Here is a 12,536-nt window from a genome sequence, read left to right on the forward strand (position 1 = left end):
TTGAGCCACAGGCGCCGAGCCATATTATCTACTTTTTATGAAGATATTATTTATTTTTTAAATTAAAAAAAAGCCTCATCTATTCTGCTAATACAGTGCCATATAAGTAGACACTATGATCTTGGTTTTTTTCTTGAGCTCTATACACTATGATCTTTGAATTATCCTCCCCCCTGCAAACAGCCAGCAGAAACTACTTTGTAAGAGGCATACATATTCAAAGATACTCAGTGAGAAGTAAATGAAAGCATACTTCCTACATCTCTTGTCAGACCAGAAATTCTCCCCTTTCCTCTTCCTCATTTCCTCAATTTTACTCATTTGTTAACAATTTTATCTCTATTAATGATTACTTGATCATTACCTTTTCTCCTCTTGGACAGTCCTAACTTTCAAGAAAGATTGGGAGTCTTCTATAAATGTTAAGTCATTTACACAAAGGATGAATTGAATGAGTAATATAATATCAACCATGCATTATAACACGGTACCATACCATGACATAGTACCATACCATGTTATAATACCATTTTGGCAGTGATGTGTGGTGGAGATTGGTAGAGTATTATCTTTTGATTTAATAGCTAATTAAAATGAAATGCCAACTGGAAAGTTTAAGAAACAAGTCAAAAGTAATATTCAGTTCAGCATTTTTTTTTTTAATCACCCTTGGTAGAGTGCGGTGGTGTCACAGTTCACGGCAACTTCCATCTCCTGGGCTTAGGCAATTCTCTTGCCTCAGTCTCCTGAGTTGCTGGGACTACAGGTGCCCATCACAACCCCGGCCTATTTTTGTTGCAGTTTGGCAGGTCCGGGTTTGAACCCACCACCCTCGGTATATGAGGCTAGAGTCCTATCATTGAGCCACAGGCACCGCTCCAGTTCAGCATTTTTAAAAGCAAGTGCCAAAAAACTAAGTCTACTCAGAGGGAAAACCTCAACCAGACACAAATATAGTCATTTACCATCCTTTCTATAGCAATGCTCCAATTCTCGACGGTGCATGGTAGATACATCAACAACTTCAATCAGTCCTAGAGATCCATCCATCCGTCCTACCAACAATAATTCTGGAGACTCTCCTGACCAGGCAGCAGCTGGACCCTCTTCTGGCCAAGCCAGGGCAGATACCCAATGAGGCTGAATATCTACTAATCCCTTTCCTCCTAAAGAGGGAGAAAATGTTAAATAGTTGTTACTTAACTCATAGGGGGAAAAAATGAGAAAATACTACTTACATTGCTTAATTTTAATAATACTCAATGCAGTCTCCAATTTCATAACAGCCTACTATGAATAAGACTGTGAAGGCTGGATCCTTCATTTATATTCTATATGATTATCAAATTAATAGGCTTACAGGACAAAATTGGTAGTTTTACAAAAGAGAGAATAAAGGAAAATATTCAGTGTACAAATGTCAAACATTTAAGTCCTTTCCTAAAGATTAGAAAACCAAATTAACATAACAAAATTACCTATAGTCTGGGCTACAGCTATTCCTCAATGTGAAACAGAACAACTATTCCTCAAATATGTAAGTATAAAAAAAAAATTAATAAGCCCAATACTGCAAAAATGATTTTTACTCTCCAGAGAGATGTAATAAAAACTAATGAGAATGTGTACTTATGAAACAAATATAATTAGTAGAAATACTTCAAGCAATTCAAAAGAATACACAGCTTAAAGTTCAGTGACAGCTATGTCTCCTCAAAATCTACTCTGAACGCTTAACTGATACATGAAGAGAATTTTAGTTTACAACTACTAGGTTAATTTACACTCTTCTAGAAAAGTCAGGAAATGAGGATTTCCTCTCTAACTGAAACCACATTTGCATAGTTGTTGAACAGCTTATAAATTTTAGGTGAAGAGAAGCCAATGTTTGGATGCAGAAGACTAAGAGAAAGGATTAAAAAACCTTCGACAGTTTATGAGCATTTACATGAATCTTACCATTAACTTGCCAGATATTCACCATCTTTTCCAAAGCCCCAGCTAGATATTTGCCACTGATACTCCAGGAAACAGGTGAGAAACTTGGATCACTGGGTGAACCCAGGCTTTCCTCAGCATCCCCTTCCCTAGAATATAACAGATATGGATGGAATTCTAATCCTGTCACCCAAAGGTAAACTAAACCTCAAATTTTAAAATGTTTCAAATAGACGACAGTACATATTTGACAATTACACATTGCTAGTGTTTGTCATCATTATTAAAAATGAAGAATTAGATTAAAATAGTGATGCTTAGTACATGATTTGTAGTAGTACAAATTTAATGTAGTACATGATTTGTCAACAATGACATTCAGATTTTGTATGAGTTTATACATGGTTGTTATTCAGAGCACATTGATTCTTATTTGCCCAATCACTAGGAAAGTCCTCAGAAAAGAAGTAGTTACAGCTGGCTATAAAACTATAAAAAATACTATATCCTGATATAAAAGTAATAGAATTACTCTAATTCCTAAGCAATCCTTGAAAACTGATGACAAATTAGCCTACTATTATATATAATGGAACATTTATTTATTAGTAGAACATGATTTAATTCTGAGTAAGTCTAGATATAACAAAAATTATATTTTCTGAATTGTTATATCCTGAAATGTTAAAGTAATACTAATGTAAGAAAAAGGTTTCTTAAATCTTAGATAATTTGATTACATCAACACAACCAAAATGAGGCATGATTAGGATTCTGTTATTTTAAATGTTATACAAGTGATGTTAGCACTTACAGTCTGTTGAACACACAGGTCTGTTGCAGTGAATATTGCTTCTTGGTAACATTCCATACCCGGATGGTGCCATCATTGCCACTTGTAGCCAAGAGACCTTTTTTATTACACCAAACACATGTCATTACCTAGAAAAGTTGAAACAGATAAATCAAGCAATATTTGAGTTTTCATTCAAATGATTTTATCATTTGGGAAAGTTCTACCATATTAAAAAAAAATCTACCATGAAACTGCAAAAGAGGGCAGCTCCTGTGGCTCAGTGGGTAGGGCGCCAGCCCCATATACCAAGGGTGGTGGGTTCAAAACCAGCCCCGGCCAGCTAAAAACAGCAGTGAGAATTGCAACAATGAAAAAATAGCCGGGCATTGTGGTGGGCGCTTGTAGTCCCAGCTACTTGGGAAGCTGAGGCAAGAGAATCAAGCCCAAGAGTTGAAGGTTACTATGAGATGTGACACCATAGCACTCTACCAAGGGTGACAAATGACACTCTGTGTCAAAAAAAAAAGAAAGAAAGAAACTGCAAAAGAAAGTATCCATGCCATAATGCAATATGCATGGTCACTTTTTTTTAGTAAATGGCTTAAAAATATTTACCTATTTGAAGTGTACCTTTAAAATACTATTCTCAAACTCATTTGAATTATCTGAGATCTATCAAAATTCTGACTAATTATGTTTTATTTAATTCAATAAAGTATAAGTACTTTAACATATTTATGTTCTATAAAATAAATAACACAGATTAAGAAGTAGTTGTAAAACTGCTTAAATAATACAGTTCAGTCTTCATTTCCTTAATGCTCTAGTCATTGTTCAGGGGCCCAGTAGGTTAAATTAAAATAATAAGGCCGCTTTCTTTTTCTCTTTCACATATAGCTGTCCCTCAGCATCTGTAGGCAGTTGGTATCACGTTCCTCCACACACATACACCAAAATACCAAAATCTGCAGATGATCAAGTACCCTATGCAAAATATTGCAGTATTTGCATATAAACTACACACATTCTCCCATATACTTTAAATCACCTGGAGATTACTTATAATACCCAATACTAAATGCTATGTAAATATTAGTCTTATACTCTATTTTTACTATTGTATTGTTGGGGTTTTTTCCCCCAAATATTTTTGATCTGAGGTTAGTTAAATCCACAGATGCAGAACCCACATATACAGAGAGCCAAATGCATAAGACTTCATCTTCTTCAAAGCTATTCTTTTCGTTTTCTACTCATCTCCATCTGATTCTCGCATTTGTATACTATTACATCAATTTTAGAAAGTAAGATAACTACAGGAAAATCTTTGTAATTACATATGTGTGTATGTATAAGAGAGAAAGAGGGAAAGAGAGGCAGCACACATATGTGAGCACTAAACTTTGAGAATGGCAGACACTATTTCATCTTACGTAAGATGATTCATGTATTTTACACTCGGCTCAGTGCCCACAGCACAGTGATTATGGCACCAGCCACATACACCGAGGGTGGTGGGTTCAAACCCAGCCTGCGCCAGCTAAATAACTGCAACCAAAAAATAGCCAGGCATTGTGGTGGGCTCTTGTAGTCCCAGCTACTTGGAAGGCTGAGGCAAGAAAATTTCTTAAGCCCAGGAGTTGGAGGTTGCTGTGAGCTGTGACGCCACAGCTCTCCACAGAGGGTGACACAGTGAGACTCCCTCTCAAAAAAATTGGCCACTCAATTGGCCACTCCCACTCAAAATACATACTCTGTTCTGATGAGCTTCCAACTTGATAAAGGAGCATTTTCTGAGATCTCCTCCCATATCAGCAAGTGTTTGTAGAGTTGTTTGGTTGTCACGGTCGTGTGCAGCAAGAGTGCGCACAAGTTGTTGAGCAGCCCATTGTCTATGCTGTGAGGACAGCCTGGAGGAGAGGCAGCAGGCTGCCAGGGCATTAGCCAGCTCCAGAGGGCCTACAGCAGAAGGATCATAGGAAGGATGGGCATACAATTGGGCAATTAAACCTGCTTAAACAAAACAACGAAATGATGCCCAGGTGAGAGTTGTTGGTGGTGAACAAACAAAAATGGATTAACCCTTATCTCTTAAGAATTAGTACTTTTTCAAGCAATTGTTTCACTAAGCTATGTATATAGGCATAAAGCATTTATCTCACATTAAATTCTATAATAAATTTAATTCACTGCAAATGTATATTTTCTTATACATCAAGAGTCTTTGCTCTAAGGCCATAGTAGATTGGAATGCAGCAGAAATAATTTTAAGGCCAGAGTAGAGGCAGCATTCCCTTGAGAAGAGGCTTTTGTTACTCAAATGTGATCTTAACACCCAAAGAACTGGGCTGATGCATCTTAAAGCTTATTTCTCTTGGCCAAAGGATCCAGATAAAGAGAAAGACAGTAGTGATTATGCAGTCCTTTCAAAGTGTTATTATCTTAAAACAAAGAAAAATAACATTACCTTTATCTAAATCTTATTAAAGAAACCTACCAGGGTTATTATTTGTAGTGACTCAAATCATAATCTTTAAACTAATTTCATGCATTTTCTAGCATTTGTTTCTATACACAGTGAACTTAAATGATGACATGCTATGTAATTTATCACATACAATACAAAAATTTTTTTAAAAACAATCAATCTAATTAGAAGATTGTCTATTTAAGTAGTAGAAAACCTACCTTTCTTTTCAACTTCTGATTTATCATAGTTAGGTCTTAGTTTGGCCCCTTTGTCTGCTAGTAAAGCTACAAGGGCCTGAGTTACAACAAAATTTGGGGAGGTTACTAGCTTATTCTCTTCAGCAATTCCTCGGAGAAAGCTGGGTAAAAACTTTCGCTGAATTGGATCATCAACTGTGGTTAGATTTACACCTGTTGCAGCAGAAATCAAGTTCTGAAGAAGCAAAGGGAACAAATTTATTTTTATAATTTCGGAACAAAAATATTTAATTTCAGAAGGCTTTTCAAGAATCACTGAGAAATAAGTGATGCAACAGGAAAAGCACTGAAACTACTTACCTGTGTACACAATTGTACCAGCAGTTTTGCAGCACTAGGAGTATTTGATGCCAGACATCCCACTGCTGTACTCAGGTAGGCCAGGCAAGAGATTGGCTTGTTGGCCTTGCTATGCCCGCCTCGGGAGCGTTCTGACGTACTTGCCATGGCAGATGGGCTGGTGGAGAGGCCAGCTCTACCTGCTGCAGCCAAGCACATTAATCGAACCAGTGTTCGGATATCTGTTAGCCCCAGCGACTCAAGACCAGCAGCCAGGCTACAACTGGAACCACTGATAGTAAAAGAAAATACTTCAGATGGATAAAGAAAATAGATTTTTTAAGAGACCATTTGGAGCCCCACATACCCATAGCATCAACAACCATAAGGAAATATAAGCTGTACTATCACTTAGTCATACGTGTCCTAAGAGATGCCAAAAATACTATGTGAACTGTAAACTGTTACTTAAATTTTCTCTCATTTTAATAAATATTGGCATATACTTGAAGTATAACTGAATTACCAAAGTAAAACATATGGGAATATTCACAAACCATGAATTTTCATGATTGAACTAACCCATGCAATCACCCTCCAGATCAATATTAACAATATAGGTAGTCTCCAGGTTACAAATGAGATAGGTTCTGTAGGTTTGTTGTTAAGTTGAATTTGTATGTAAGTTGAAACAGTTACATTTACCTATTACCTACAATAGCCTCCATTTGTAACTACAAGTCAAATACTAGTCAGATGTTTGCAATTTGGGGACTTAATAGCCTTCATTTGAGGCTAGGTGTGGTGGCTCACACCTATAATCCCAACATTCTGGGAAGCCAAGGGGGGAGCGAACTGCTTGAGCTCAGGAGTTCAAGACCAGCCTGAGCAAGAGTGAGACCCCCCCCCCAATCTATACTAAAAATAGAAAAAACTAGACAGGTGTTGTGGCAGGTGCCTATAGTCCCAGATACTTGGGAGGCTGAGACAAGGGGATCACTTAAGCTCAAGAGTTTGAAGTTGCTGGGAACTATGACACCATGGCACTCTACCAAGGGCGACAAAATAAAACTTTGTCTCAAAAGAAAAAAAAAATAGGCCTAGTGCGGTGGCTCATGCCTGTAATCCTAGCACTCTAGGAGGCCAAGGTGGGTGGATTGCTTGAGCTCAGGAGTTTGAGACCAACCTAAGCAAAAGCGAGACCCCGGTCTCTATTAAAAATAGAAAAACTGGCGGTGCCCGTGGCTCAACAGAGTAGGGTGCCAGCTCCATATGCCAGAGGTGGCAGGTTCAAACCCAGCCCTGGCCAAAAACTGCAAAAAAAAAAAAAAAAAAAATTAAAAAAAAAATAGAAAAACTGAGGCAAGAGGATCACTTGAGCCCAAGAGTTAGAGGTTGCTGTGAGCTATAATGCCATGGCACTCTACCCAGGGTGAAAGCTTGAGACTGTCTCAAAATTAAAAAAGATAAAAGAAAAATTAAAATTAATTTTAAAAATTACTTTTTAAAAAAAAAGTAGCCTCCATTTTTAAGTGTGAGTTTTATGTGTTAGGCCTAGGCTAAAGTAGAAAAATACCAGTTAACTCCTGGCAAATTTCTGGGCCGTAAGCCTTCAACAAAATGGATTAAGTCTAGTTCATTCCCAAGATAAATGGGAAAGTACTCACTGACTTCTTGCTTGACTAACTCCCCTGAGAAACAGACTGAGAAGAAACTGACCCTGAGAAACTGTCCCCAACTGACCTTTAAGAAATACCAGGTGGAGAAAGTACTGAAACAAAGATGTATAACTAACAGCAAAATTCTGCTTCTGTACAATGCTTGCTAACCCACCCTAATGTACCTGCCAACCAGGATGCAGACCAAGCCTTGAAAACCCCACCCCTTAAGCACTCGGGCCTGCTCTCAGAAACCCCATGTTGGGACACTGTGACAGTTGCTGGCCAGCTCTTCAGTAAAAGGACTCCTCCTCTTTAAATTTGACTTGTCTGGTGGTATAGTCTTTGAGAGACTCCTGGGCATAACATACGTAAGTCAGTTCTTTGTAACTCGAGGATTGCCTGGGCTTTTCTTAGTCACTATGTCTTCAAAAGTAACCACTAATCTGACTTCTAAAGCCAAAAATTGGCTTGTTTTTAAACATACTTTAGAATAATAAAGTATCTGGCCTCTTTTGCTCAACATTGTAAGATTCATCCATCTCATTGCATTAGAGCAGTTTATTAATTTTCACTGACATATAAAAATAAAATCTATAATTCATTTATCCATGTAGATGACAATCAAGTGGCTTCTAACATGCAGTTATTATAAATAATACTGCTATGAACACTCTTGTAGATGCCTTTGAGGCACAGAACATAGCATGTATGTTAGATATATACCCAGAAGGGGATCTCTGGGTCACAGAATATGTTCAGCTTTAGCTGGTACTATCAAACAGTTTTCCAAAAGCTGTACTAATTTATTTTCTTACTAGCAATGTATGAAAGTTTCAAGAGCTTCACAACCTTGTGCTCCCTGCCCCCCTCCCCCAACAGCCTTTTAAATTCTTGCCACTCTGGTGGGAGCATAGTAGTATTTCATTGGGTTTTAAATTTTATTTCTTTGAAGACTAATAAGGTTGAACACCTCTTCATGTTTATCAGCTATTTGGAAATCCTCTTTTGTGAAGCAATTTGTCCATTTTTGAGTTGTCTTTTCCTTACTGATTTATAGAAATTCTTTATATATTCTGTTATTTAAAGGCATTGCTAATATCTTCTCCCACTGTGTGGCTTACTTTTTTACGTCTTATTAAATAACTTCTGCTAAACAGGTTTTCTATCTTAATGTCCAATTTATCAATCCTCTTATGGTAGATGCCTTTTGTGACTTACCTAAGAAATATCTGCCTGCCCCAAGGTCAAGAATAAATTCTTTTAGTTACCTTCTAGAAACTTTATTGATTTACCTTTCACATTTAGATCTAAGAGCCACTTTGGAATTATTTGTTTTATATGGTGTGAGATTGGGACTAAGATTCCTCTTTTATCAATGCAGATAAACCATCTGACCCTGCCCTAGTTATAGAAAAGACTATCTTTTCCCCATTGCTCTGCAGTAAACCACTGCCATAATCAACTGTTTATGTGTATGTGCGAGACAGCTTCTGAACTCTGTTCTTTTCCACTATCCTATATGCCTATCCTTGAGCCAATACCACAAAGTCTTATCTAAATTTTATTTTGGGTTTATCTTTAAGCATCTTCTATCTTCATTCATTTGCCATTAAATATTCCATCTTCATTATTCCTTTTGTTTGTTTTTTTGAGACATAGCCTCAAGCTTGTGGCCCTGGGTAGAGTACCGTGGTGTCACAGCTCACAGCAACCTCTAACTTCTAGACTTAAGCGATTCTCTTGCCTCAGCCTCCCAAGTAGCTGGGACTACAGGTGCCCACCACAATGCCCAGCTAGTTTTTGGTTGTAGTTATCATTGTTGTTTGGCAGGCCTGGGATGGATTTGAACTCACCAGCTCTCATGTATGTGGCTGGTGCCTTAGCTGCTTGAGCTATAGGCATTGAGCCCATTATTTCTTAAATGACTGTGTTTTAGGTATTCTTGGTTCTCTTTTTTTTGAGACAGAGCCTCAAGTTCTCCCCCTGGGTAGAGTGCTGTGCCATCACAGCTCACAGCAACCTCCAACTCCTGGGCTCAAGCGATTCTCCTGCCTCAGCCTCCCAAGTAGCTGGGACCACAGGCATCCGCCACAATGCCTGGCTATTTTTTGGTTACAGCCATCATTGTTTGGCGGGCCCAGGCTGGATTCGAACCCACCACCTTAGGTGTATGTGGCTGGTGCCTTAGCCACTTGAGCCACAGGTGCCGAGCCTTGGTTCTCTTTTTTTATGTTACACTCCCACAGTATAAACAAAGCAAAAGTCCCCAGGATGGAACTTGCAGGCAGACTTGGCTGCACAGTTGGTAGGTCAGGTCTTTTTGATCTTTTGTTGTTACCCAGTACCAACAGGATCAATAGCCTTAGTTTCTAATTTCAGGTAACAAAATAAAATGCATGCCTTTTACCCCATTATTATTATTTTCTACCACAAACAGTCACATATTAACTGAATGACTGGTAAGCTCTCACCTAATGGGCACAATACAGCACACTTTCTGGATGAAGGGCTCAACTACAACTTGAGCTTTACCTAACAAATGCAAACAATGTAACCAAATCCTTTGTACTCTCATATTAATCTGCAAACAAACAAACCAGAATCCTATCCAATTGCATATACTAGAAGCTAACTTAGCACCCTTTGACACAAAGTAGTACTTACCTGACTGAGAGAAGAGACAGTGCTCTCATGACCATGGTTCTGGCCAGAAGAACTTGAGCAGCAGCAGTCACTCTCCTTAAAGCCACCACGCGGTCATGAGGGTTTGCGAGGGCAGCTGCCTGCTCTCCTAATGTTATTCTCCCAGAGGAACTCTTTTCTACAGAGCCATGGCAACCTGAAAGACACAATTTTGTTTAGTTTTCAACAAAAAAAAAATATCTGGACTACTACAAAAATTTTCCAATTTTACATAAGCTCTATGGCAAATCAATGTGTTTGCTCATTTGGAACCTTGTTATACAGAAAATTCCTTAGGGTAATTTTCTTTCTAATGTTGATACTTCTAACTTTCTAAGTTTTAATGTATTAAAGGAATTTTTTTTTTTTTTTTTTTTTTTTGAGACAGAGTCTTAGCTGTTGCCCTTGGTAGAGTGCCATGATGTCACAGCTCACAGCAACCTCAAACTCTTAGGCTTAAGCTATTCTCTTGCCTCAGCCTCCCAAGTAGCCAGGACTACAGGCACCTGCCACAATGCCCGGCTATTTTTTGAGGTTGTAGTTGCTGTTGTTGTTTGGCAGGCCGGGCTGGGTTCAAACTCGCCAGCCCTGGTGTATATGGCTGGCACCCTAGCCGCTGAGCTACAGCTGCCAAGACTAAAAGAGATATTTTCTATTAAATACATTTTTTATTTTTTTCATTTTGGTCATATATCACTCCTATTAATAGATATAGGAAGGGCATAGTTTTAAAAATATGCTTTAGGTATATATACATAATGGGTTAAGTCACCAATATTGCACCAATTCTTTATTCCTTGTAACAAAAATTTACCATCTTACCCAAATTTACAAAAGACTATACATAGTCTTGAGTCAGATACAGGATTCTCCTAATACAAAGTTAAAAAAAACTTTACATATTTTAGAAATCTTTTTATCCCTTCAATATTTCATAAAGACAAAAAAGTCTAAACTTAATATCACATTGTATGTTCACAATGTTAAAATAGCTGGCTAAAGAGACTTGATGGGCTGGGAGAATGTTGAACTGTGATTCTTATTATTTACCTTTACCTTATTATTATTACTTACCCATCTAATAAACAAATTAATATAGACTCTATAAAATAAATACAAATCAGCATTTCAGTTTACCTATTTGCATCAGAGTTTCTTCCATACTGTTAGTGGCTGTGACCATTGCTACTGATGCCCCTAGTGGGTCACTATCAGGGAACTGAACTGGTTCTGGTACAATGCGCCGGTCATTTAAACCAAGTGGTCCAGCAAGCAATTCAAATTCTTCTTCACCTGTTAGCTTTTCATCTTCATCAACATCCAACATGTCCCAGTCTTCTGAAATTTAAATAAATAAATGATTGTATGTGAATACCAACATGCGATAATTCTTCTGGCAATGGTTATTGTGAGAATCCATCTAAAATAGAAGTAAACTAAAAGTCCTGTGACCACAAAATGAACTATGGCACCATCTCTTGGTAAGCCAACCAAACTGCACTCCCAAGGCATGGTTCAACTTTGTGGGGGAATCCATGTAGTCAAATGCATTGAAAGCAATAGGAAATGTTACAGATGATAATGGAGGTTTCAACCAATAAAATACATTGCCATAGGGCCAACAAACGTTCTTGTTCATTATCTCTGTTGATGATCATTAGGAAATGAGTTATTTTAAGAAAATGAGTGCTCCAGAAAAACTGATGCTCACTTCAGTTTTTTATTTTTCATTTTCTATAATTAGAATAGAAATTCAAAATATACCATATCCTTTCCCTACTTTGAAAAAAATACATGCCAAACAGAAATGGACATTCCACAGCAAAGCTAGTGTTTTAAACCAGTTCCTTTTCCTTTGATTTTTAAACTAGGTCTGTTGCTATCAAACTACCTCAAGTTTTTTAGGGAAAATTTAAGTTAACATATACATAAATCCAAACATACACATAAAGGCGAATTTTAGTAACAGATGTTAGGCAGAGGGTATATATAAAAAACATGTAAAATAAAGAAGCTCTCAAAACAAACAACTACCTTCATATACACTGTCCTGCTTGCCAATTAGATCTGGAGCTTGTCCCTTGTACCTGCACCAAACATGAAGAACATTGTGTTTTTATATGAAACAGTTAGTACCCAAAATGCAAATTAAGTCATTAGAACATTTTAAGAGGTCATTAATAAAGCAGCACAAAATAAAAAAGTGTTTCATGTTATGGTCTAATGTAATAAAAACTGCTGGTATGTGGTTACTCACACTTAGAAAATCAATGACTACTTTACCAAACTACTAGGAAGATTTCTGGGTCACCTACAATAACTCTTTTAGTCAAATTCGATTCCAATAAACCTTAAAGATTTTAATAGTTTATAAACCTACATCCTAGGAATTAAGGATGTGAAGAGATAATATTTTTTTTTTTTTTTTTTTGAGACAGAGCCTCAAGCTGTCC

At 37.4% G+C, this 12,536-nt stretch overlaps 1 protein-coding gene across 1 annotated transcript in view; it reads right to left on the reverse strand.

The window, feature by feature from the left end:
* HERC1 (HECT and RLD domain containing E3 ubiquitin protein ligase family member 1) overlaps positions 1–12,536 on the reverse strand; it is a 206,425-nt gene that overhangs the window by 35,257 nt on the left and 158,632 nt on the right. Inside the window, exons 45-53 of the mRNA XM_023510003.1 lie at positions 12,118–12,170; positions 11,221–11,421; positions 10,066–10,240; positions 5,762–6,032; positions 5,423–5,636; positions 4,488–4,693; positions 2,753–2,880; positions 1,960–2,087; positions 966–1,166 (exon numbers count right to left, since the gene is read on the reverse strand). Coding sequence (XP_023365771.1) covers positions 966–1,166; positions 1,960–2,087; positions 2,753–2,880; positions 4,488–4,693; positions 5,423–5,636; positions 5,762–6,032; positions 10,066–10,240; positions 11,221–11,421; positions 12,118–12,170 — 1,577 coding nt within the window. The remainder of the gene's footprint in view (positions 1–965; positions 1,167–1,959; positions 2,088–2,752; positions 2,881–4,487; positions 4,694–5,422; positions 5,637–5,761; positions 6,033–10,065; positions 10,241–11,220; positions 11,422–12,117; positions 12,171–12,536) is intronic.

This window comes from Otolemur garnettii, unplaced genomic scaffold (genome assembly GCF_000181295.1).
Source record: "Otolemur garnettii isolate 467f Iridium unplaced genomic scaffold, OtoGar3 scaffold00011, whole genome shotgun sequence".
Classification (NCBI taxonomy): Eukaryota; Metazoa; Chordata; class Mammalia; order Primates; family Galagidae; genus Otolemur; species Otolemur garnettii.